Source organism: Stigmatopora nigra, chromosome 6 (genome assembly GCF_051989575.1).
Source record: "Stigmatopora nigra isolate UIUO_SnigA chromosome 6, RoL_Snig_1.1, whole genome shotgun sequence".
NCBI lineage: Eukaryota > Metazoa > Chordata > Actinopteri > Syngnathiformes > Syngnathidae > Stigmatopora > Stigmatopora nigra.
In genome coordinates, this window is record NC_135513.1 from 7,528,208 (window position 1) to 7,553,625 (window position 25,418).

Genomic DNA, 25,418 nt, shown 5'->3' on the forward strand with positions numbered 1-25,418 from the left:
TTGGACATTTAAAAGCCTCTCTGTACTATTATTTAACCGCTGAATGTAGACACTGACCTTTAATGGCCAGGGTCATTGGTAATATAGAAATGTTAAATAAATGAGTTGGGATACGGAATAAATGATGCAACATACTTAGTGCTGGGGGTGGGGCTCAGGGTTGGTTTTGTTCCGAGCCCCCTAACTCCAGGGGGTTAATCCGGACCATGGTGTCACTATCATGTTTCAAGCCGTGTCTTTTACACACATACTGATGAGTCAACAGGTGTCTGCTCTGCTGCCATGTGAACAACAGCATGGCTGCCGTTCAGCTGCCATTGTAATGTTATAAACGCTTCAATCAGCAGTTTCCCTGAGATGTCAAATGGTATGTATATATTTATGTGTTAAATGAAGGTCCCTTTATTGGGCACTTACTTAACTAGTTGAAATGGACTGTTGTCAATAATAGGCAATGGCTCAAATACTCTACATTTGAAATGTAAGTGTCATTGGGGGCCGATACCAGGGTGTTTTTGTTTTTCATTTTAGTTTTCCCCCTATCGGTTTATTCATTTATAATTGTATTTATTTAAATGGATAAATATTTGAAATACAACAATATGATGTCCACCAGTCTTAATGGAGTTAAAATAAAAGACCAAAAATAGTCACTTGTACGATGAATGGTTAAAAGGTCATTAACATTTTGTTATTTGATATCCTTTTATTTATTATTTAGATTATTTTAAACCTACAAATACATACAACACTTTGTTGCAGATATAACTAGACAATAAAATAGAAATAAAGTTAATTCTCTTTTTCTTTATATATTTTACAGGTGAAAATTAATGACATTTATTTTTCATGAAAATAGAGAAATTTGGGTTGGGTTTGAAGTATATATTATTTTGTTGCATAACAAAAATTAAACAAAATGACCATGTAATTCATGACTGTGGGACAACATTCTGAAAGGTCATCAATAGACGTTAATGTTATCGACTGTTGAGAAAGGAGGCGGGACTAAAGTCGGGGCAGCCGCTGATTGGACATAATTCCACCCCCACCAATGTTACGACGTTTCCGGACCAGGCGTGCACGCATGCGCAGTGACCCCTCTTCCACCGTCTGATATTTTATTTACTCCCCAAACCAAGATGGCTCCTGTGAATGTGTCGGTCCCATAGCAAATCGAGGATGCGAGTAGCTGCCGGAAAAACAACTTTCCCCCGACCGTCGCATCCCCTCGATTCCGATTCGTATGGTTCGGAGGAGGCCTCCACCTCCCCGTAGCCACTGAACAGCCATCGGGGCTTTGCGGAAGCGTCCTCAAGGCACCGATTCGGAGTAGTTTGGCCAAGTATCCTCGTCTCCCCCTCGCCGTGTGTCCGGAGAGAGGTGCGTGAAGGCGCTCATCCAAATGGCCGAACCGAGAAAAGTGCATTTTGTCACCCTGTCGGCCTTCGCGGCCGGGGCCGCATCGGAGTCGAGGAAACGTCGGCTGGAGGACGAAGCCGACTACAACTTGAGCGAAGACGATGAGGTCGAAGCGGCGACGACGGTGGTGGCAGCGGCGGACGGATTGACAGAGACCGGGACAGGAGGTACCAAACCCGGCGAGAGGGAGAAGGACAAGGTTGTAGCCGAGAGGAAGGCGACGGTGCGACTCAACCTGCCACTCTGCGAGCCCGACGACCGCACCTCAGCTGAGTTCAATTACGGGGAACTCCTCCACAACCTGCAGGTACGTTCCCCTGTTCTCGCGAGTTAGTCGGATTCGGAATTTTATCACACTTTGCCGTGTTCGTGTGGACTTGCCATGGTTTGGATAAGACGAAAGTAGGAGGAGGAGGGGGAGGAAGGTGGGAGTGCACCTTGTCCTTATGTGGATGACCAGCGGATAAAGACGGGGGGCTGCTTCTTGTTCAACTCCCGATCCGCTCCGTGAACAGCGTTAAGGGGGTTTGACACGGGGGTGCTGTTTGCTACCTGTGCCTGGGTCGCCTCTTCATACCTGTCAACCTCGAACCATTTGTGATCTTACCAAATTTTGTTTTCGCCCTTACATATATGTATAAATACATGGAAAATCTTACCACTTTACTTTTTTGTAAAAAATCACGAACAACAAGTAGAAAATGTATGTTTATGTGTTTATTGCTTTTTGAAGATTGAATCAAACCTGCAAATTCATCTGTTCTTGTTTCCCACTCTTTTCTGTGTCTTCCATGCTGTTCTCTCTTTTTCTTTGGTGCTGGTTCAGCCAATTTCAAAGTCCTTTTCATTGAAGCCATTGTCAGATAAATCAACTTGTACCACGTGTAAGAGTGTATTCTTGACTTGTAAACAGACCAGAAACAGCTGATCAAATGAAAGTAAACATAAACAAGGGAACAGGAAACGGAAATCACATGGTGAAAGTGTTACAAAACGAAATGTTTATCATGATCTTTTTTTTTTAGCCAATCAGAGGCGCCGGTACATATATCACTTGGCAGACATGCGTTTCCGGGAAGAAACAATGGCGGATGGTGAAAAATGGCTAGAAAGTGCCTTAATTTATTTTTTTTTCTCAAAATCACCGTTTAGCGTACCATTTTCATGTGTACAGCGTACCAATATAAAAATGGGCTTTCAGTTGTACCAATTACGGCGAGAACGTACCAGTTGACAGGTATGCCTCTTGCCCAGCAACAGTAAAACGCACCAACAGGCAGACAGGCACACAGCCATTAGAGGCGTCCACATGCGGCATCATCGCCTCTTCTTCTCCTGCTCGCTGGCCCTCTGGCTGCAGATGAGTGATGAGCACCAGGATGGAGCATGTCACACACCACTGGGGGCCCCAACACAGATTGTTTTAGTTAGGCCACTTGAAATCAAACGCGGCAAAAGGGTCCCTCTGACTAGAAGTTTATTTTATGTATGGTTTTGGGTAAAAAAAAAAAAGAAGTTTCAAAGTGAAAGTAGATTTTCAGCAAGAGTTCGCCAATATAAACTAACTATTTTTGATTATTTTAATAAAAAAACAAACATCTGGCATTGAGGACAAAATTGTAAAATGTTGTATGCAACTATATTGTAGTTTTGTTTTTGTCAATTAGTAAAATATCACATAGTAATTCAATTCAAAGTTATTGCACTCTTTAAGAAAGCAGGACCTTACTTTTGCCCCCAACTGTTGTGTTCATTAATCACATATTTTATCTTTGCCCTCAAGCCTCAGTGTCAATACTCTTTTTCGTCTTGTCATATCATCTACCGTGAAAATTTGAGTTATTGCAAAATTCTTTTTCTGACCTTTGTGACCTTTGAACTCACAACCCCAAAATTTAGACTCGCCGGATTTTCATAGAGAAAAAAAAAACAGAACATTCACATGACCCCAACCTGAAGTCATTTTAATTGGAAACCTTATGTTTGTAAGAAAAATAAAAAGGTGGCCGTCACGAACGGTCATGATTCAAACTAATATTGGAATGGCTCAATTTTCAGAGTTCTTAGATAAAAAGATAAAATCACTGTGCAGTTGTGAAAGAGATGATGAAAGATAGATAAAGGCTAGCATACTGGTGAGACATCAAAGTGTAATAAGAGGAAACTTAAACCAACTGTCTTAAAAGCAGGTTGAACAACCAAAAAACATGAACCAATGCAAAGAAACTGAAGTTAACATGACCAAACTGCAAAAAACATTGAGATTTACATACCTAAACACAACAAAGAATAGCTGTGGATGGAAGTCATAATAATTTCATGATGAATTGGGCATCCTCATTGAGGAAGGTTATATCATGCAAAGAAAGTGACATTTAATGAAAGAAATAAAAGAATATAAACAAATATTTGGACACACTTCTTAATGCAATAGTTGAAAGGATGTTTTGGGATCTTTTTTTTTCAATACAATTACAGATTTTGCTATTGAAAAGAAGCTGGGAAAACAAAATTGCGGCCATAGCCTGAAATCTGTGGTGGAATTCAAAGAAAATGGTCCAGACATGCCAAGCTAATCTAGTAACAGCAATCAGAGAAATGTGGTGCTAGAGTAATGAAGGGAACTGTGTCACATATTTTAATCTATTATAAAAGCTTGAGGTGATACAACAAAGTATTTCTTGCATGTTTGCCTAATCATTCCTTAAATTTTGTCCTCGGAAGTGAGCAATTACATAATTAGTTTCCCCCCTCGACTTGATCCAAAAAATAATTGTTTCAGATTTCAACACATTTTATTTCTTAATTTCTTTTGTATTGCTTAAAGCCAGAAACATTAAATCTGAAAGGTTGTTTGAGGTGGTTAGTATCACTAAAAATGATATAGATTACAGGTTTTTGAAAAATGTTCTTAAAACACCAGTTTCATTTACTATATTTTTGGATTATAAAGTGCAGGGGTAGTCATTTATAGTCCAGATCGCCTTATTTATAAAAAGTTAATACATATGACGTGGACACTTGTGCATAAGAATAAATACATTGTTCTAGTAAATTATGGTGGGTACACTATAATCCAAATTTTTGTATCAATACTATCATGTGTGTTGGATTTCTTCGAATAGTATGCAAATAGAAAAAAACGAAAAATAAAAATGATGACATTGATCTTGTTTGGCTTTTCATATTCAATTTTGTTTTTGTTATAGAAAAAGAACAAATCTCCAAGTGTGAAAGCGGTCCCCAATCCCAACCCCAACGACCCTTTCAATGATGACGAGCGGGAGCGACTGCAGGTGGAGGCGCTGGCAAAGAAGTTTGAAAATAAATACGTGAGTTATTATGAGATTTATTCATGTCTTTTTTTCGAAAGTACAAAACCAAAACCACTTCGAATGAAATCCCATTACAAACAGTTTTATGAAATCACATGGTTTGTCAAGTCCTTTGTAAATGTTTTCAGGAAATAAGAATTCCTGGTACAGTCATACCTTGACATACAAGTGTCCAATCAAATGAGGAATTTGAGATATGAGTACAATTCTGAGCAAATATTTGCTTTGAGATGCGAGCATACGGAACAACTAGTTGGCCGAGAGGCTGCTTATGATTTAAGCCCACTGTCTTTCTCCCTCGTGCAAAGATCTCTACGAGCACTGGGCGGAGCATAGCATTTTTCCGTGTTTTTTTTTTTTTTTTTTTTTGCGTTAGTCAGTGTCGAATTAAAGGAAACAATGGGTCCAAAGCAAGCCGGTGCAATGAAGGGTTGTGCGAAGAAAAAGTGTATGATGACAATCGATATTGAGCTCGAAATAATCGAAAAACATGAGTAGTAGCTCGTTGTTATTAGTTGTTTTTGTGAGTGTTATTTCAATACCATGGCTGGGATAATAATGCTATGAGGGTTCAATACAAATATTAAAATTAAAGGAGAAGCAGAAGGGTACACAAACTTCAATGGTTTCCATCGTATAATTGCACTGATAATTTTCCCTTGGATGTAAGTGGAACTGTCGTTACTATTTTTGCAAATAACTAAATAAATATATAAATAAGGTGACATTTGGTTTGCTATGAATGATATTTTTCCTTTAAAAGTGAGTTTGTCAAGGACATGACTCATTGTTTGTTTATTTGATGTTGTAGGGCAACATGACAAAGAAGAGGAAGGACAGGATGCAGGATTTGATTGATATTGGTTTTGGTTACGATGAGACTGACCCCTTCATTGACAACTCTGAGGCTGTGAGTAAACCCTCCCACAACTTTATTCCGTATTTAATGATAGCGAACTTGTCAGAACCCCAGTTTCTCTTTGATAAGGTCCAATTTACATCTCTGTTTTTGTTGTTGACTCATCTCTACCAAAGACAGTGACTTTAACTGACATCTTAGGTCGAAGTCAAATCTTAGCTAAAAGCATCTTACAGCACGATTAAACATTTTTTAGATGATCAAAGATTGATTCATCATTTAACTATTTACTTTGGCAGTCAGTGGAGTTTGATCTTATTTCTTTGCATGGATAAGTTGTCTTTGGTCTACTATTCACAGCCTGGATCTATGATGTAAGACTCCCATGGCACAGTTCTATTTTTTTCTGCAGGCATGTAGCGCACACCAGATAAGGGTCATGGCATTGTAATAAATAACAAAATAAGCACAATATTTTGAATGCACCAGCCCAAAAATCAACAATATACAGAAATGAAAGTAACGCCGAACCAAACATGCAAATTTGATATTTTTCAATACTTCTACGTGCATTTTTTTCATATTTTATTTGCGCGGACTCGGGACTCCTGACCTGAGTTGGGAGGAGGACGGGTGATTTATGATAACAAATTAAAGCCTTTTTTGTAACGAAATCTAATATAAACAAGACTTTATAAACATTTACATCTTCTATATAATAACATAGATGTTTGACGATCTCAACTGTTTAAATGCCTGTGCCACATTGACTACATTCACAAAGCCAATGCAAGTTTCTCAAGCATATTAAGCAATCAGTTTGAAGCTTTCCCACTACTCACTCTTAGTCTTTTCACTTCTCATGTCTTGAACCCGACATGATGATTGATATTTTAGGCTGATTTGCGGGTCTGGTTCGGGCCAAAGATCTCACCTCTAATGGGGAGTTTGGCAACACCAAAAGTCACAGACATACTCCATTTTAATTTCACCGGTAGTCCAGAATTTGGATCCAAAAATGAACTAGTTATTTGAGTTATTCAACCTTCATTAATGTCCTTGCTCTACTAAGGGTGTTATCGTTTACTTAATTCAATGTATAATGGCGACAAACTGTTTTCTGTTTCTCCCCCAGTATGACGAACTGGTACCCGCCTCTTTGACTACAAAACTAGGCGGTTTTTACATCAACACTGGTACGCTGCAGTTTCGAGCGGCGTCCGATTCCGAGGGAGAGGACGGCAAGGTCAGTTTAAAATCAATGTCCAGCGTACACATGCGAATACAAATTTGAATGGTCAAGTGACCTTTTAGCGCTCTAATTTCAGAAGGCAAATGACAATAATGAGCAGTCTAAGACGAAGAAGAAGAAGGAGATGGTCCACCTGGAAGAGAAGAAGGGAAATGAGCCGAAACAAGGGTAAGGAATTGGGTTCATTGAATCAATGCGTCTTTTTTGTCTAAAAACAAGCATCAAATCTACAAAACGTCCACAAAACTTGGTCAATTTTTCGCATGCGTAAACTCATCCAAGGATTGTCATGCCTCTTTAGGCCGCGGGCATTCCGACTCGCTGTCAGTTTGCAGCCACCTTGGAGAAAAGCGCCTATTATCTACGCTCACATAGGCCAAATAGTCAAACGTGGAAAACAAGAGCTAAAAATAACCACGGCTGCCATTGTGCCTTCACCAGGGCGGACAATGTGGGCGACTGCTCATTCACGCTGCAGTTTAACAACACCAGAGCTGTCAATTTGTTTAGTGTAGCATCAAATATGTTCACTAGGGCTTTAATTGATTAAGGTTAGGGTACACGATAAATTATGTACTTACTGTGTCATTTCCAGATACAATGGAGTACACTGTCACTCTTAAAGGGAAAGGAAAGCATTTTTTTTTTAAATGTCTCAGCAAAATTGACCTATCTATTGATAGAAAATAATATATGGTGGGCATAGAGGAAAAAAACTGTACTATGCACATTATATTTTAGAATTTAGAATATATTATATTTTTTTTTTCATGTTTCGGTTAAAAAAATGACTATCTTAAATATGCTTGCTCAAAGGACCTTAATATGCAAAAATATAGAATTTCAAGGAAGTATAATGACAAATAATATAATGATTAACACAAAGGACAGTGATTGTGAGCACGTAAATCACAGAAGCGTTCAAAAACAGTTTAAAGTAGGTTAAAAAAATAGGCACTCTCTTTATAGTTTTTGTAACTTTGCAATATATCTGTGTCTTTTTCGATTTCCCATGTGGGATACAGGCAAAGCCTGCATCAATTATTGTGGCTGTTAATGCTGACGAGTGGGAAGGACAATCTGAAATACTTGCAATTGGCTAAAATAGAACTGCCATTTAAAAATGTGAAATGGTTCTTTTGCTGACTTCCTGGAATGATTGCCTTTTTAAGGATTTTTTTTTGTCTGGTATACTTCATAGTAACTTTTTTTTACGAATTGTTAGATAAAATTCCGCAGGAATGCATGTGATCAAAACTGTGTCATGCGCACGTTTTATTATCGTGATTATCCTTGAGATGTTGAAAGGAAATATTTACTTGACAAATGACACTGATGGATGAGTGATTTAAAGAAAAAAAATCCTCTTAACTTCCAATTTTCTGCAGTGTGGCAGCTGTCAGCCTCCCTCGTCCCGAGAAGAAAAAGCGTAAAAAGCTGATGAAGGACTCTTTGTGTTTAGCGGCAATGCTACGCCGCTTTACCATGGAGAAGGAGCAAATGAGGAAAAATAATCCCAGCCTGGCTCCCACGGGCCTGGCAGAGGGCGTGGCCAACAAGCCCTCCACGGCCGATGCGGCCAAGCACCTGTCTGACTCCGCCCATCAGCCGGTTATCACCAATACGGCCGGCAACAGCGACCTGCTGCTCTCCGACCTGACTGCCGACCCCGCCATGATGTCACTGCTGGGCTCTGCCAATGAGAAGGAGCTTCAGGACCTCCTTGGCGACCTCGACTTTGATATATTGGATGGTGACCAGCAGCATGCCGTTTCTACCGTCAGGGAGAATGGCATTCTGGGAGTCGGTGCGCCCGGGCAAAGAGGAGGAGCTTGCGGGGTTGTCCAAGGGCGAGGCCAGGGATCTTCCAGTGGACTGTTTTCCCCTCCGCCGCTGCCTGGGGGGCTGCCGCAGCCTCTCGTCAAGCGCATCGAGGATCTGCGGGCGGTGAGTTGTTTGCTGCTGATGTGCAGGGCAAATGCTTAAAGCCAGTAGAGTCACAGTTCACATGTAAATGTACAAATCCGTTTCAAGGTCCCCATTGCAACTCCCTAAACCAGGGGTGGGCATATCAGTCATCGAGGGCCGCTGTGGGTGCAGGTTTTTGTTGCAACTGATCCAGCAAAGGCACTTGAACCAATGAGATTTCTGCAGAAAATAAGAAGTACCTGACTGCAATCCACGGATTGCTCTTGTAGGACACCAGATTGGTGGGAAGGTGTCGTCTTTATGAGTTGGAATGAAAATCTGGCCCCACTGTGGCCCTTTGTGGAATCATTTTCCTGCTCTAAATCCTTGATGGGATTGTACCCATTTTTTTATGAAATATGTGAGAAATGATTTATTATGCCATTAATATGAATATGACATGCAAAGATATTTTGCATTGGTGGTAGGTGAGGGAAGAGCAGGGAAACATTTGGCAGCTGATATAACAACACATCTTAACATAAAATGTTGTATAATTGGTGAAATATCAATCCAAAGACGAGTACCTTTTTCACAATTGTCCTAAATTGCAAGGCATATGTCGTCAAACTGGGTTATGATAGCACGACTCGTTGATAACGGAGTCATTTTCAAAATCAAATCCAGGATGATGCAAATGGATTTACATTTTGTAACATGAATTTCCAGAGACAAAATTTCATAACCTGAATATTTCTTATCTGGAGACGTTTGCAAGTAGAGGTGCCATGCATACTTAACAATTTATAGTGCAAATATGTATTTTGGGTCTTTTAAAACCTTTAAAAAGAGATGAGGAGAGAAATGGTCCAATTTTGTAGCAGTAAGCATCCATGCTTGATTTTTTTTTGTCTTGTCTGTGAACCTTTCATAAATGCAACATTGAAAAATACCAAAATAAGTATACGAAGAATATCAGTGTTGGTTTGCACAGCTGCCTGACCTGCTGCTGTTTGCTGATTCAGCTGTTTTTCTCCCCACAGGCTTCTCGTCAGTTTGATCAGGAGGGCAGAAAGAAATTTTTCACTCTGGACATGAATAACATCTTGTTGGAGTGAGTATGACAGTACCGTCCCTGGACATGTCTTGTGCATCATTCGAAGCTAACCTTGTGTTGCGTGTCCTCCATTAGCATCGAGCTACAGGTGCAGAAACAGGCTCCTGAAATGCGCCTGGGCATCTATGCTCACTTGGAGGCCTTCGTGCCGTGTAACAAGGAGGCGCTCCTCAAACGGCTGAAGAAACTCAGCCTCAAGATCCAGGTGAGGGCGGCTCAGTGCGACAACGGGCTGCAACCGACGCCACCGCCCCACAGCATGGTGCGTGCCACACTTGTCATGTCACTTTTCACTCTGCTTTTTTTATATTTCAGCTCAGTAGTGTATATTTTTAGTACAGTAGTACCTCGTGATACGAGCTTAATGCATTCCGGGACTAAGCTCGTATGTAGATGTCAATTATTATTATTATTATGACATTTTTTGCTTATCCCACCTTCCCATATTGAATCATGTTCTCTAATCACCTGAGCTGCCTTGTTAGTAAAAATGTTTGGACTGCAGGTTTCTTTTTATGAAAACGTCTATGGCAGTGCTTCTCATTTACTTTCTGTTCCACCCGAAGGAAGAATGAAATGTTTTGCGCCCCCATCTTCAACCTTCATTGTAAATAGTATGATTTTTGTTTAAATTTCCAAGTATACTTCTATATATAAGTATTACTATATATTCTTGTTAAAATTAATACCATTGACAGTGAGCATGTCACTACTATCCACTGAGTGAATGTGTAATTACACTTTTAATCTAGTTTTTTTTTAAAAAAATCATGTTTTTCTAAGTTTTCTAAGTTTTCTAAGTCCGATGCTCCCTGGCAATGATTCGTGCACCCCAATGGCATTGCTTTGCCCACCCTCCCTTAGTTGAGAAGCACTGGTCTACAGTATGGCAATACATCAGTCAATGCCAACAGTGTTCATGTCGTTGAGTATTTCCTCTTGTCGGCTCTTTTCTAATCCCAAATGTGTTCTGCGTAGACTGCTGATTCAATAATGCGTGCTGCTGAAAAAAACGCTCAAGCTTTGTTGACCAAACAAATGAGGAAAAAAGCCTCAGCTTATCTAACTTTAGCCCCTCTTCTCTCCCTCTCTCTCTCATCTCCCTCAGGATGACCGGATGCATATGCCTCTGCTGGAGATGAAGCTAGCCGTGTGTAGTGCGATGCCCGCACAGATCGCAAGGTACAACATGGACTGCATGGCCAAGGCGGCAAAGTGAGTTCAAATGGCATTCTTTTCATTTTGGCTTTCATTAATGTGAATTTGCTGTCCTTTCACCTGCTTTTGGAAAAAACAACAACAACAACTACAGGCTTCATGCCCAAAAAGCTTTTGGAGGACAATACAAAACCTTCCGTTTTGGTGCTAGATATCGCACAGCACTAAGCTAGAACTATTTATTTTGTATTCTAGCTGTTTATAGGTTGCTTTAATGAAAATCAGACATAGGCATTGTCGTCATCATTGACTTGACAAAAAGCCTAGTAGTCATCATACCCTCAGCAGCGTATGACGAAATTGTATAGTGCTTCTCCACAAGTTCGTCTTCCCAGGCCAGACAGATTTATGACATTTATTTATGACATATTCATACTTGTTAGCTCTCCGCCTTGAGCGCCATTTTCCGGCGACTACAAGTTGCCTCACCGATGCCAACAAGAATAAGATGGATTAATTGACATAGCTGTGCCTTTGTGCATATACAGGCAGCAGTCAGAAGAGGGGGAGAGGAATGGATCAGAGGAGGAGGATGAGGAGAAACCCGGCAAAAGGGTGATGGGTCCACGGAAGAAGTTTGTCTGGGATGACAAGCTCAGGTATTGACTGGACCCAATTCTTTTGGAAATCTAATGCTACATTTTTGGAGGGGAGGTTTTTTTTGTTACTTTCTGATACTGAGGTCTTCCCACGCACTGTAAAAATAACCCAAGACTTCCTTCACATGATGTTTTTCTCCTCCACAGTGTCTATTTTCTTTATGACCATTACAGTTCAGTTCATACTTGTTTTTGTGTGTTCATGTGTATGCAGGAGTTTGCTTTGCACTTTGGTGAGAGTGAAGCTGAGCTGTTATGACATGGAAAGCCAGTGTTCTCTATCTGTCGAGGACTACCTCAAGGCTTTTTTGGAGAATGAGGTTAAACCACTGTGGCCCAAAGGCTGGATGCAAGCCAGGTCGGTTGCCATGCGTCTTTCTCACTTTCTTCTTTATGCTTTAATTTCTATCAAATGTCACAAACCAGCATTTTTCTACACTGTAGAAAAACAGGGTTGCCTAACCCATGTTCGAGAAATAATCAAATAGAACTTGCTTAACATTTAAATGTATCAAAATAGCAATTATGAGAAATGTTGGGGCCTTCTTTAGGGGATACATATGACTTTAAAAAAAAAAAAAAAATTACCATCACATTGCAGTTAATCTTTTAAAAAAACAAACACATCACTGTGTTCGCATTTTGGCCACCGGAGGGCAGAATTTGCAGTGTTATGATGTCTTTTCTTTTTATAACAGTCGCAACAGAAACTAAATTAAAAGCACTGCATTCAGGGGTACCCTTTTCCCCATCTTTCATACAACTTTGTTACACTTTTACAAGATTTTTAAAGGATTATTTGATGGTATAATGAGGACATAGAATGAGAGAATTTACATGTAAAATGAGACTAATGAAAAATCCATGTCGGGGCAAGCACTTCTGCTATTAATTTTGTAAATTGAGGCACCACTGTATTAAAAAAAGGTATTTTTTTATCATCAATGACGGTACTTAATACTATCATGTTGGTAATTTACTGGCTAACATTTTAGTAAGACAATGTATTTTGTATCTCTTCAGGATTCTCTTCAAGGAGAGTGTTTCTGTCCACATTCATCTCACTGGAAGTCTGTAAGTATTTCTTTCTTGCCTGAGCTGAATGTAAACACAGGGCAATGTACAAAGGATAGTCAGTATTTGTTGTTTCATTCCTCCATCCAGAGCCAAGAGGCGAGTACTGCCTGGGCCCAAGGCCAAAGCTAAGGTTGGATGGAAAACAAAAAACAAACCCATCATGCAGCCATTCCTTCCACCACTGCATGGCTAATGTTTATCTTCTGGTTTGTGCATTCCAGGACGGCGTGTGGATCCGCAAACCTCCGCTGGCAATGCCTCCTACTCTTTGCGTGCCCACCTCGTCCGCTCCCTCGCCCCGCCCGCCGCCGCCTCTGTCTTCGCCGTCGGAGCTCATCTGTCTATCGGACTCTCTGGACGAGGACCTGAGCGCGCCGTCTCTGGACTCCATCTCGCACGCACTGGCCCTCCTCAGCAACGCCGCCAAAGGCCTAGGCCCCTCCGACAGTCCTCTATCGCCGCCTCCTCCGCAAATTCCCACCTCCTCCCCACCCCCCGTCGCCCCCCACTACCCCTCGCAGGTCACCTGCAGCGCCTCCTCCAAGATGGCGAGCGCCACGTTGCTGGGGAAGATGAGCACGCCGGCCTCCCTTCCCGCTTCTTCTTCTTCTACCTCTTCCAAGACCCTCTGCAGGCCCTCCGACGCCACCTACAGTCTAGTCAAGACGTCGGGCCCCCTCGGCCAGAGACAAATTACCTCGGCGCCTGCCAACAACAGGCCCAGCGCCATCGTGGTGGGCAAGATGCATCCGCACCCCGCCCCGTCGCCCCCAAAGCAGCGCCCGCCACCCACGGCGTCCCCTCTGATACCCCCCCATCATCAGAAGGGCCTCCTGGTCGGCAACCCGGCCGGTACCTCGGGGGTCCCTCCCCAGAGTGTGGTCAAGGGCAACGGCGGCGCCATTCCACCCTCCCCGCAGTCCCGCCCCGTGCCCTCGCCTCACCCCGCCACCCTGTCGCCATCCTGCCGCGTGTCCTCGCCGTCGCCCGTCTGCCCGAGCACCTCCTCGCTCCAAGGCAAAGCCCGCTCCCAGCACCCCCTGCCCAACTTCATCACGCCCATGCAGGCCACGCTGACCAAGCCCCCTCACAGTACAAACTCTTCCCCCATCATTAAGCTGACGCCTCGGCCACCGCCGCCCACTCCGCCCCCCTCGTCCCCGTCCTCTTCGTCCCCCTCGCCCTCCTCCTCGCCCTCGCACCCCCCTGGCCCCAAACACCAGTATTCACCCAAAACTTTCCGACCGCCTTTCGGCATAACAGGTAGTGTTCAAGGGTCCACGGCGAAGCAGACGCAGGGCGCCTTCACGGGGGCGCCCAAACTTCCGACCGCCGCCAGTGCCCACAACTCGCCCGTCAACAAGACGACCTCCGCCATCGGTCACGTTAGCAAAACGCCGCCTCCGTCGCCCTCGGTTTCTTCGGCCAATCACGGCCAGAGGCAGAGGCTGGTGGGTCCGGTCGGACAGACTTTGAAGGCGGGGAACGGCTGGTCCGCTTCGGGAGCTTTGGCCACGCCCTCCACCACATCGCACCTCTCGCAGGTAATATTTGTTTTTAATCAAAGCACAGCTTTAGAGGATAGGAGTGTAGTAAATGCATCATGGGACATGTTAAATCAAATTTCCATTCGCCATGCTAATGTATTGTTTTTAAATAGCCATAACTCAATTTTGACAGCACAAATAGAGGGAAAGCAAAAGATGACCCTATTTTTCAAACTGTTAAGTGCAATGAGGAGGAAAAAGTCCCATTTGTATATAAGTCGCATTTTAGGGCGGGTCATTTTTTTAAAAAAAATTAATAACAAACATAATTTAAAGTAAACAAAGTATAATGGTGAACAACAGACTAAATTGGCACCTGTTAAAATAACATTTACAATTTTTTAGAGGATAAGGCCTTAAACAGGCTTTGGGTTTTACGGTATATTGAAGACAGAATAGATTTTGGACAATGTTACTTTTGCTTAAGAACTCGGCTTTTTTTTTTCTTGTTTAATGTTAAAATGTTAAATTGTATTTTTAGGCCAAGCCCTACACAAGGGTTATTTATCCCAGGTGTGGTCCCCCCTGCTGTGTGTTCAGGTATCGGCGGCGGGCTCCCCGCTTCTGGGCGGCCCCTCGGGCCTGCCCCTGGGGTTTGGCATGCTGGGGGGCCTGGTGCCCGTCTCGCTGCCCTTCCAGTTTCCTCCGCTGCTCAACTTCACCCCCCCAAGGGTCCCGGGTCCCGCCGGCATGGGCTCGGCCCCTGGTTCCAACTCAGGATATCCGTTAGCACAGAGTGACCTGTTGGGTGAGTGCCGCACAATTTTGACTATTTACAAAAATGATAGGACATCATTTCGGATGGTACTGAAAAGTTAAATACATGTCGTTTAATAAGACAGGCAGACCTGGTCCCGATTTGGTCCCGTTTTGAACCTGGTTTTAGTTCAAATGTACTAGACACATTCTTAAAAACGTGTACTGTTTATTAATACCTTGATTTAACGTCCAAAAAAAACATTTTCTATTTTTTTTATTATCTAAACATTCAATGCCAGGAAAACTCTTGTGGAATATTGAAATATTTTAAATAATATAAAGCAAATACTGGCACCAAAAACTAGTGATCCATCAGAGTGCTGTTTGGACTTTACATTTTCTTTTGATTTAATCTGAAAAATTATTATTATTTAACATGTTATTATTTACATGTGCTGTTTTACTCAAGTATAAATAAAAGTAAAGTAAATAAAAAGCTTTTTAATCAAAAACGGATGTGTTTAGGAAGGAAAATCTCCAAAAATGCTCAGTTAGTCAGGTTTCACCCAAAAATTCTGCCACTATCAAAACTGAAGCAGTTGTATATATTTAAGTAATTTGATAAAATTTGCTACAATTTTTTTTTATTTTTTATTTTGAAAAAGATTCAATTAACTCTTTACCTGCCATTGACAACAGAAGATCTGCTCATTAATGCTAATCTTTCAGTGCCATTTATGGGGCTAGGCATTCAATCCACTCTGACTGTGAAGATCTGATGAGGTTTAATTTTCTCCCCTCAGATCTGTACAAGAGTCTCCAAGCCGGGTCGCAGGCCGCTCTACCTCCTCACTTGCAGCTGGCTTTCTCAGGTAAGACTGACAAAAAGCAGACAATACCGACAGCACCAACAACACCAATTTAATCCCATTTTTGACGAGCCAAACCTAATTTGCGCTGCCATCACTTCGCCAGATGCCAACCAAAGTCAGGGCGGCGACAAGCGCAAGCCGACGAGCCACTGAAAGCTGCGAGCCACATCATGGGACTCTTTTTGATTGACTGACAATTGGGCCAATGGGACGCCGCAGAGCTTTTTGTCTTTTTTTTCTTCTTCTTTTTGGGAAAAAAAAATTGACCTGGTTGGACTTTGGTACCCAAGTATTTTTTTTTTTTTTTAGAACAAGGCAGAACAGGTAAAGAGATTTATTTTAATGTTATTATTATTATTTTTTGTCAACATGTTTACATCAAGCGACCTTGATCACTGTGGAAGGAAAGGACGAGAGAATTTCTATTTAAATAGGAATCTGATGCTTAGTTTTGGTTGTGTCCCACTTTTTTTTCTTTCTTTTTTTTTTTTTTTAGTGTTTTTATCAACGCTTCCCATTCTCCCGCTCCCACTGACGACTGTTAAATCGTAGCTTAAATTATAAATATTGATAAATTATTTGTAATTCACACAGGGATGGCGAGTGTATGTGTGTGTCGGAAAGATAGTAACGCGTGCGTGCATAGAGTTAAAAATAAATAAAATAACTAAAATAAAAAGATAGAATATACTGTTAATTCCGTATTCTCTGGATAATACAGAGCAAACGTTGCACAGGATGTTTTTCTTTGTTTTTGGGTGGTGTTTTATCACACTGGACCTTTTTTTTTAAGGCGGCTCCGCTAAGACTTGAAATGAGAACGTGAGATAAGATTGTAGCCATACTTGAATGATATTTTTTTTTCTTTGTTTATGGAATCGTCAGTTCTCCGATTTATAACACACGCCTTAGGTTGAATATGTTAGAATATGTTCTATGCAGGAGAGAAGTGGAATAGCAGTATGGACCGGAATCCCTTCCTTTGCGATCTGTTCTTCCTTGTTGTGTGTGTGTGTGTATGTGTGTGAGACATGGCTGCACGAAGAATGACGCCAAAGATTGTTGTTGTAGCCCCTCCCCCCCTGTCTCGCTTGCCCTCTCTTCAACAGTTGGGTTTGAAAGGTACAAGTGTGCAGACAATAAGACATTTCTAAACTGAATTGACTTGGTGGCTTCATCTGGTTTTAATTTTTTTTCGATTAGTTTGGGACAAAAAGTTTGATCCTGTGCGTCAAATATGGAATTAAAACAAAACAGGTGTTTTCCATGATGACTCTGATTTTCTCTTTAGTGAAGGGACAGCGTTTGTTTCACAGGATGAAAAATGGTGCCTCGTCTTGTGCTAGCGTTATGAGGTAATGGGGTGGAGCACTCAGAAAAATCCAAGTATGTAATGACCCGCTTCAAATCATTACACTGTTGTTTTGTTCAATAGATCATTTATGATAACTCAATTTCTCTGCAGCCTATCCTCACAACGGTGGTGGGGGGTGCTGGAGCACATCCCAGCCAATTAAGGGCAACTGGCTGGGGACACCCTGAACTGGTGGCCATTCAATCGCAGGGCACAAGAAGACATAAGTATTCATGCTCACACTCGCATATCTGGGATCAATTTTATAGTGTTCTCAATCAGCTACAATGTACATCTTTGGGATGTGGGAGGAAACTGGAGTACCTGGAGAAAACCCACACATACCCTGGAAGAACATGCATGGGTGAGTGGTTAGCGCTACGGCCTCACATTGGGGGACCTGGGTTCAAATCCAGGTTGGTCCACCTGTGTGACGTTGCATGTTCTCCTCAGGCCTGTGTGGGTTTTCTCTTGGTACTCCGGTTTCCTCCCACATTCCAAAGAAATACATGGTAAGCTGATTGGACACTAAAATTGCCCCCAGGTATGAGTGTAAGCGTGAATGGTTGTTTGTCTCCTTGTGCCCTCTGATTGGCTGGCCACCAGTTTAGGGTGTTGTCTCCCGTCTCTGGCCCGCAGTCAGCTGGAAAACTCATCGCGACCTTAGTGAGGATAAAGCAGTTCAGAAAATGAGATGAGCTTGTGTTAAACCAACAATTAAAATTAACGAATGCCAAACAGTGGGGTAAAAAAAAGTCAGCACATTTGACCTCCCTTTTAATATTAACTCTATTTGTACTTAGTAACAATATTTAGCCAAGCATTTCAAACAAAGCACATGAAAAAAAGTTAACAATGAATATGCTTTATTTTCCTTATTAAAAGGGCAAACAAACTGATTATTGTCTAGAAATGCAAGTAAGTATACAAGAAGAAATAACACTGGAAGGGAGTATTTGTAGTGAAATGAATGCCTGCTGGATAATAACAATCATCAGCAATGTAACACTAGTATCAACTGGATGTTAATTAACTATTTGAGGATGTTAAAGCTTCCAACCAAATGCAAAATATGCTGTACAATAATAACTATCTTAACTCACAGGCCTGCAATAGATAGCAATTGGGCAAAATCAAATGGAAAAGGACATTTATTGCCCTCAATGGCGGCCCATGAGTTTACTTCTAATCCAGAGCCAAAAAGGAGTTGGACAATGATAAAAAGTGGCGCCGCGTACTGATATGAAGCGACACTAGAAAACCAAAAAAAATGCTTATCTGCTTAGCTTTGGGAGCAAAAATCCTCGGCCGTTGACGTTCTTACTTAGTGTCTAAGGCACTTTTAAAGAAACAGACGTTGAATCTTTGTCCTTTTCCACAAAAGAGATGATGTGCACGTTATACGAGACTATCCAGGGCTTGACATTATGTCCGTTGCCAGATGATGCAGTTTGTTGCGTAAAAAGACTTGAAACAAAAAATACAGCAGTGCCCTGACTTAAGAGTTCATCTTTTTCCAATTGAAAACATAGTAACGCTGTCACATTAGTTGAAAATGTGCAGTCAGAATGTGGTTAAATTAAATGTAAAGATGTTTAGAAAACAGTAGCACTAAAAACTAAAACTATTTTTATCTTATGGGGGATTTTGATGTCATTAAAAAAAAAACGCAGTTTTCTTGTCCCGTGTACATTTAGCGGATTATGTCAAAAAGGTGAGCGGAATAACTTTGTGTAAAGTGCTGGTGCATACTTGCGTAATTATTGGTGTTTCCAGCCAATGGTTCCATTTTTTTGTAAAGGACTCGTAAGTCAAGGTACGGCTGTAGTGTGCGTTGTTGGCCAGCGGGCGGATGGGCGGGTTCTAGCCTTCATTCCAGGTTGCCCACGTCGTTGAAATCGCCCGCACGGCTGTCGGCGTCGTCGTCCGAGCGCTCGGCCGAGGCTCCGTCGAGGTTGTGGTGACCCGAGCGACCCGATGAGAAGCCCCCGGGAGCTCCTCGCCTGGAAATGCCACAGGTGGGTATAAAGTAGGAGGGAAGTGGTGTTGGGGGGGCAGACTTTGCAGCCGGCGTTACCTGAGTCTACTCTTGAGGCTGGTGATCTCTCGGCTGAGTCCCTCGCTGGCTTCGCTGGCATCGTCCAATTCCCTTTGCAGCTTCCTGCGTGATGCGTTGGATTTGGTGGCTTCCTCCTCGGCCTCCTCCAGCTGACGCTTCAACTGCTTCATTCGTGAGTTGCCTTTATCCATCTGTTTACAAATGTATGGTTGAGTTGATTTTAATTGCAAAAAAACCTCCAACAACTTTGCATTGGACTTCTTGAAGTTGTTTGACTCCGTGATTGAAGTTATGGGAGCCACTTGGCTCCCATTCAAATTCATCTAAAAACCCATCAACAATGTCCTAAAATATTGAATATGAATAATTTAAGTATACATTCAAGAAACGTTTAAGAAATCAATTCTGTGAATTACGATATTATGTTGTGCTATTTGTGTCAATTCAAAATCTGTCTAAATGGGATTTGCAGGTGGGTTTTTGCTGTAAATAAACCAAAAAAATTGCTGCACTTTCACTCCCGTCCACTACCCAACTATGCCTAGTAATCTATACAAGTAAATGGAAGGTGTGCTGATATGTAGTAACTATTCTTGGCTACACGAGGGCGCTGTTTCCTAGATCAAGTTGCATCATTGTAGTACAGTGTTCCCTCGGTCATCGCGGTTAATGGGGACCGGGACCACCCGCGATAAGTGAATTTCCGCGAAGTAGGGATTCCCCTTCAAAAATGCTTAATTTGAATTTAATTTAAAAAAAAAAAACATTTTTTATTTTATTTATTTTTACAACTGCTTACTTTAGGGAGCCTGTGGCCCAGTGAATAAGTCATTGGCCTCCCACCTCTGTAGACCTGGGTTCAAATCCTGGTTTGCTCTGCTTTGTAATTTGACCTAACTTTTCCCACTTGAAGGTACAATAAAGGACTAAGTATGATCTGGGTGTGAAAAGACACGAAACAACAAATACTACTGCCTAATATTGGAGAGTGGTGGCCCAGTGGATAAGTCATCAGTTTCCTGCTTCTTTGGTCTTGGGTTCAAATCCAAGCACCTGCAGATTTTCCCAATATTATTCAGGTAAATTAATGACATAAATTTACCAGTACTACTGCTTTCTCCCACAGGGTAGTGGCCCAGTGGATAAGTCATCAGTCTCTCACCTCTGTGGTCTTGGGTTCAAATCCCAGTGCAAGCAAAGATTTTCCCAATATTATTCAGTTAAAAGAATAAGTTCTAATGCCTAAGTGTCTAACTGAATAAGTATTTAGTGGTGGATGAAACATTTAGTCAAAAAATGACTAAGTGTTTCAGGTAAATGAAAGAGGTAAAAGTATAAGTACTACCATTTTCTCTCGCCGGGTGGTGGCCCAGTGGATAAGTCATCAGTCTTTCACCTCTGTGGTCCTGGGTTCAAATCCCAGTGCAGGCAAAGATTTTCCAAATATTATTCAGTTAAAAGAATAAGTTCTTATGCCTAAGTGTCTAAGTGTATAAGTCTTCAGTGGTGGATGAAGCATTTTGTCCAAAAAATGTCTAAGTGTTTCACCCCATTTCCTTGGATAAAACGTTTCAACACCTATGTATAAGTGGGGCACGAGTTGGTGTAGTGGGTTGCACACTCGCCTTTGCACAGAGAGAACGTGAGTTCGCTTCCCGGTGTCGGCGGTTCACTGACCAAGCAAGCGGTCGAGGGTCGGCCGAAGGCCGACCCGAGAACGCCTTTCGCACAGACAGGTCCTTCAACTGTCTTCCGAACTGCCGAAGGCAGTTCGGAATATAACCTTTTGCTGAAAAGTATGACTAAGTGTTTAATATAAATTAAAAAGTTTTTTCTTTTTTTTTCCCCCTTCTTCTTATTCCATTGACCAATTCTTCTTCCCAAGTATTTTCAGCCAAACGACGGCAGCGGGAATCGAACCCAGGTCTCCCAGACGGGAGTCCTGTGATCTAACCTCTGCGCCAACCAAGTGACTACACTTTTCTTTGTAATCATTTCAGTGTCTTTCCAAGAAGTCCACAGAAACAACTAAGTGAAAAAGTGTCTCGACCGGGAATCGAACCCAGGTCTCCCAGGCGGGAGTCCTGTGATCTAACCTCTGCGCCAACCAGGTGACTACACTTTTTCTTGTAATCATTTGAGTTTCTTGAGAAGAAGTCCAAAGAGACAATTAAGTGAAAAAGTGTCTCGAACGGGAATCGAACCCAGGTCTCCCAGATGGAAGTCAAGTGATCTAACCTCTGCACCAACCAAGTGACTACACTTTTCTTTGTAATCATTTGAGTGTGTTTCCAAGAAGTCCACAGAAACAACTAAGTGAAAAAGTGTCACGACCGGGAATCGAACCCAGGTCTCCCAGATGGAAGTTAAGTGATCTAACCTCTGCACCAACCAAGTGACTACACCTTTCTTTGTAATCATTTGAGTTTCTTGAGAAGAAGTCCACAGAAACAACTAAGTGAAAAAGTGTCACAACCGGGAATCGAACCCAGGGCTCCCAGACAGCAGACAGGTGAGTTAACCGCTACGCCACCAAGTGACCACAGTTTCCTATGTAATCATTTGAGTTTCTTGAGAAGAAGTCCACAGAAACAACTAAGTGGAAAAAGTGCCACAAGCGGGAATTGAACCCAGGTCTCCCAGACGAGAGACAGGTGAGTTAACCACTACCCCACCAAGTGACTACACTTTCCTTTGTCATCATTTGAGTGTCTTGAGAAGAAGTCCACAGAAACAACTAAGTGAAAAAGTGTACCAAACGGGACTTTAACCCAGGTCTTCCAGGCAGGAGTCCAGTGAACAAACCCCTGTGCCACCGAGTGTATACACTTTCTGTAGTGATCATTTGAGTCTCTTGACAAGAAGTACACAGAAACAACCAAGTGAAAATGTGTCCCAACCGGGATTAGAACCCAGGCCACCCAGACAAGAGGTCTCTCCCCCTCTCCCCTTGACCTGCACGTCGTTACGTTGAAAGAGGGGGAAGATGTTTTCAAATCTGCGGGCTCACCTGTTCTTTGTACTGGTCGGCATGACGGCGCTCGTCCTCCACCTGCATCATCACCTCCTTCAGCTTCTTCTCCGTGCGCCGGACTAACTTATTGGCTGCTGCCCTCTCTCTGAAGATAACCACCGATTGATGAGGAAGGGGAGGGAAAAAATGGACGGCGTTAGCGACGATGGACATCCAATCCGCAGAGAAGTCACGTTAGCACCTACTTTGCTTCCTGTTCGAGCTGCTCCTCCAGCTGCAGAGTTTTGGCTTCCAACGCCGCGATAGAAGCCTTAAACTTGGATTTGACCGAGCCTTCCAGCTCTGCCAGCTTGGCCTTCAACTCCTGTGTGGGACCCACGAGACTTATCCAGTTAGTAGATGGAAGTGAGAAAATGGCTACAGAATCATTTTGAGACGTAGGTAGAACCTTGTTCTGGCGCTCCATCTGTTGCCGAGTGTTCTCGCTCTTTTGGGACGCGGCGCGCTCTGCGGCCAACTCCGTATTTGCAGTCTCCAGCTAGAGATATATAATATAAGTCTTATATTAAAGGAAAAAAAAACTCACTATACGTGGTCAATTTTTTTATGTATATATGTGTTATTTTTCTCTGTATGAATGTATGTATGTGTTATTTTTCTCTGTATGAATGTATGTATGTGTTATTTTTTAAGTATGTATGTGTTCTTTTGTAAGTATGTATGTGTTATTTTGTAAGTATGTATGTAAGTGTTATTTTGTTACGTTTTATTATTTTTTAACAAATGTAAACATTACTATAAATCTACATTAAAAAGATATAAGGATTTCGTCAGATTCCGTTTTTTTTCTCTCCTAGAGGACCATAACTAGTCACTTGCTAACTGTAATGTGTTAAAGAAGTGTAAAAGAAGTAGTTAGGAGTGTGTAGAACACAAAGTTTGAGGGTTTGAATGAAGAGATGAACATGGCAGTGACTGTCCTTTACGTAGTGACTAAGAATAAACGACATTATACATCACCCGTTTTACCTGAATTGTGCTCTTTCTGAAGCGCTCGTTAAGCAACTCGCTGTTTCCCTGCTCCTCCTCCAGCTCCTCTTCCAGCTGGGCAATTTGAGCCTCCAGCCGCCTCTTTTCTTCAAGTAACATGGACCTTGAGAGGGCAGGCGGAAAAAGGTAAGATGTATGGAAACTACAACATCAGCAACTGACGTGATATACATGCTTGACACCGACTTTGCGGAAGTACTGTTGGAGATTTCGTCAGCCAGCTCATCTCGCTCCTGTTCAGCGTGCCGACGGGCTCGTTCAGACGCCGCGTGGTCCTATGAAAAACATTTCATGTTTCAATGCAATTGTGTAAATAAAGGGATTCATTGTGTTGTTTTCTGACCAATTAATATACATACAAAATAATAAACACACATTTTGTATGTGTGTGAGTCCACGTGTGTATAAGTGCATGTATGAATGCATGTATAAGTGCACGTGTGTATAAGTGCATGTATGAATGCATGTATAAGTGCACGTGTGTATAAGTGCATGTATGAATGCATGTATAAGTGCATGTATGAATGCATGTATAAGTGCATGTATGAATGCATGTATGAATGCATGTATGAATGCATTAGTATGAGTGTATGTATGAATCTGTATCCATGTATGAATGCATGTATGAATGCGTGCATGTGTATGCATGTGTGTATGTGTATATGCATGTATGTGTATTTGTAAATGCATGTATGTGTATATGCATGTATGTGTATGTGTATATGCATGTATGTGTATATGCATGTATGTGTATATGCATGTATGTGTATATGCATGTATGTGTATATGCATGTAGGTGTATATGCATATAAGTGTATATGCATGTATGTGTATATGCATGTATGTGTATATGCATGTATGTGAATATGCATGTATGTGAATATGCATGTATGTGTATATGCATGTATATGTATATGCATGTATGTGTATATGCATGTATGTGTATATGCATATGTGTATATGCATGTATGTGTATGTGTATATGCATGTATGTGTATTTGTATATGCATGTATGTGTATGTGTATATACCTGTATGTGTATATGCATGTATGTGTATTTGTATATGCATGTATGTGTATATGCATGTATGTGTATGTTTATATGCATGTATGTGAATATGCATGTATGTGTATATGCATGTATGTGTATATGCATGTTTGTGTATATGCATGTATGTGTATATGCATGTATGTGTATGTTTATATGCATGTATGTGTATATGCATGTATGTGTATATGCATGTATGTGTATATGCATGTTTGTGTATGTGTATATGCATGTATGTGAATATGCATGTATGTGTATATGCATGTATGTGTATGTGTATATGCATGTATGTGAATATGCATGTATGTGTATATGCATGTATGTGTATATGCATGTATGTGTATATGCATGTATGTGTATATGCATGTATGTGTATATGCATGTATGTGTATATGCATGTATGTGTATATGCATGTATGTGTATATGCATGTATGTGTATATGCATGTATGTGTATATGCATGTATGTGTATATGCATGTATGTGTATTTATGATGTAACAATGATAAAAATGGTTCCATTTTTTATTGGCGAATTATAAATTGATAAACGGAAAACGATAAATCTTTCTTTTGTTTTGTAGTTAACAAAAACAACAGACTAAGATTCTTAGTATACATACAATGGTTTCAGAGTACAACATAATGTTTGATTACTGACCTCTTGTAGTTGCAATATTTCAGCTTCGAGACTCTTCAGTTTCTTCTCATTTTCTTTGGACAGCGTGAAGATCTCATCCCTGGAGGCCCGTGCCTCTTCTAGCTCCCGCTGGTAGTCCTTCATCTGTGTCTAAAAAAAAAAAAAAAAAGTAGATGCAGACTGCGGTTCAGATACAGCTGTTTAAAAAAAAAGCAGTGGAGACAATACCTGGAGTTTTTTCAGTTGTTTCATTGCCTCGTCTCTGCCTTTGTTGGCTGCTTCTATCTGTCCTTCCAGCTCATTGAGATCCATCTCCAGCTTCTTCTTGGCTGCGACTGCAAGGGTCCTCTGTTTCCTCTCGTCCTCCAACTCTGCCTCCATTTCACGCAC

The 25,418-nt window shown here is 41.6% G+C and overlaps 2 protein-coding genes across 5 annotated transcripts in view; one reads left to right on the forward strand and one right to left on the reverse strand.

The window, feature by feature from the left end:
- Positions 1–1,126: 1,126 nt before the first annotated feature.
- ubn2a (ubinuclein 2a) lies at positions 1,127–17,427 on the forward strand. 2 transcript variants are annotated; one of them, XM_077718920.1, is made up of 17 exons: positions 1,127–1,729; positions 4,632–4,754; positions 5,569–5,667; positions 6,752–6,862; positions 6,945–7,036; positions 8,257–8,815; positions 9,820–9,890; positions 9,969–10,155; positions 11,002–11,108; positions 11,600–11,710; positions 11,925–12,068; positions 12,734–12,784; positions 12,875–12,917; positions 13,009–14,331; positions 14,875–15,082; positions 15,837–15,905; positions 17,222–17,427. In XM_077718920.1, exons 1-17 carry the CDS (start codon positions 1,406–1,408, stop codon positions 17,224–17,226), a joined length of 3,627 nt encoding a protein of 1,208 aa, XP_077575046.1. In that variant the 5' UTR covers positions 1,127–1,405; the 3' UTR covers positions 17,227–17,427. The 2 variants fall into 2 exon arrangements, with proteins under 2 accessions (XP_077575046.1, XP_077575045.1); XM_077718919.1 differs by lacking the exon at positions 17,222–17,427 and adding an exon at positions 16,009–17,170.
- Positions 17,428–18,108: 681 nt separating this feature from the next.
- Positions 18,109–25,418, reverse strand: part of myh10 (myosin, heavy chain 10, non-muscle) — a 32,507-nt gene continuing 25,197 nt past the window's right edge. For all 3 annotated transcript variants that reach the window (XM_077718122.1, XM_077718121.1, XM_077718120.1), the window contains 9 exons: positions 25,257–25,418; positions 25,050–25,178; positions 23,529–23,617; positions 23,322–23,445; positions 22,741–22,830; positions 22,538–22,656; positions 22,329–22,437; positions 19,337–19,509; positions 18,109–19,262 (listed from right to left, as the gene is read on the reverse strand). In XM_077718122.1, the coding sequence (XP_077574248.1) occupies positions 19,130–19,262; positions 19,337–19,509; positions 22,329–22,437; positions 22,538–22,656; positions 22,741–22,830; positions 23,322–23,445; positions 23,529–23,617; positions 25,050–25,178; positions 25,257–25,418 (1,128 nt within the window). In that variant the 3' untranslated portion in view covers positions 18,109–19,129. The remainder of the gene's footprint in view (positions 19,263–19,336; positions 19,510–22,328; positions 22,438–22,537; positions 22,657–22,740; positions 22,831–23,321; positions 23,446–23,528; positions 23,618–25,049; positions 25,179–25,256) is intronic.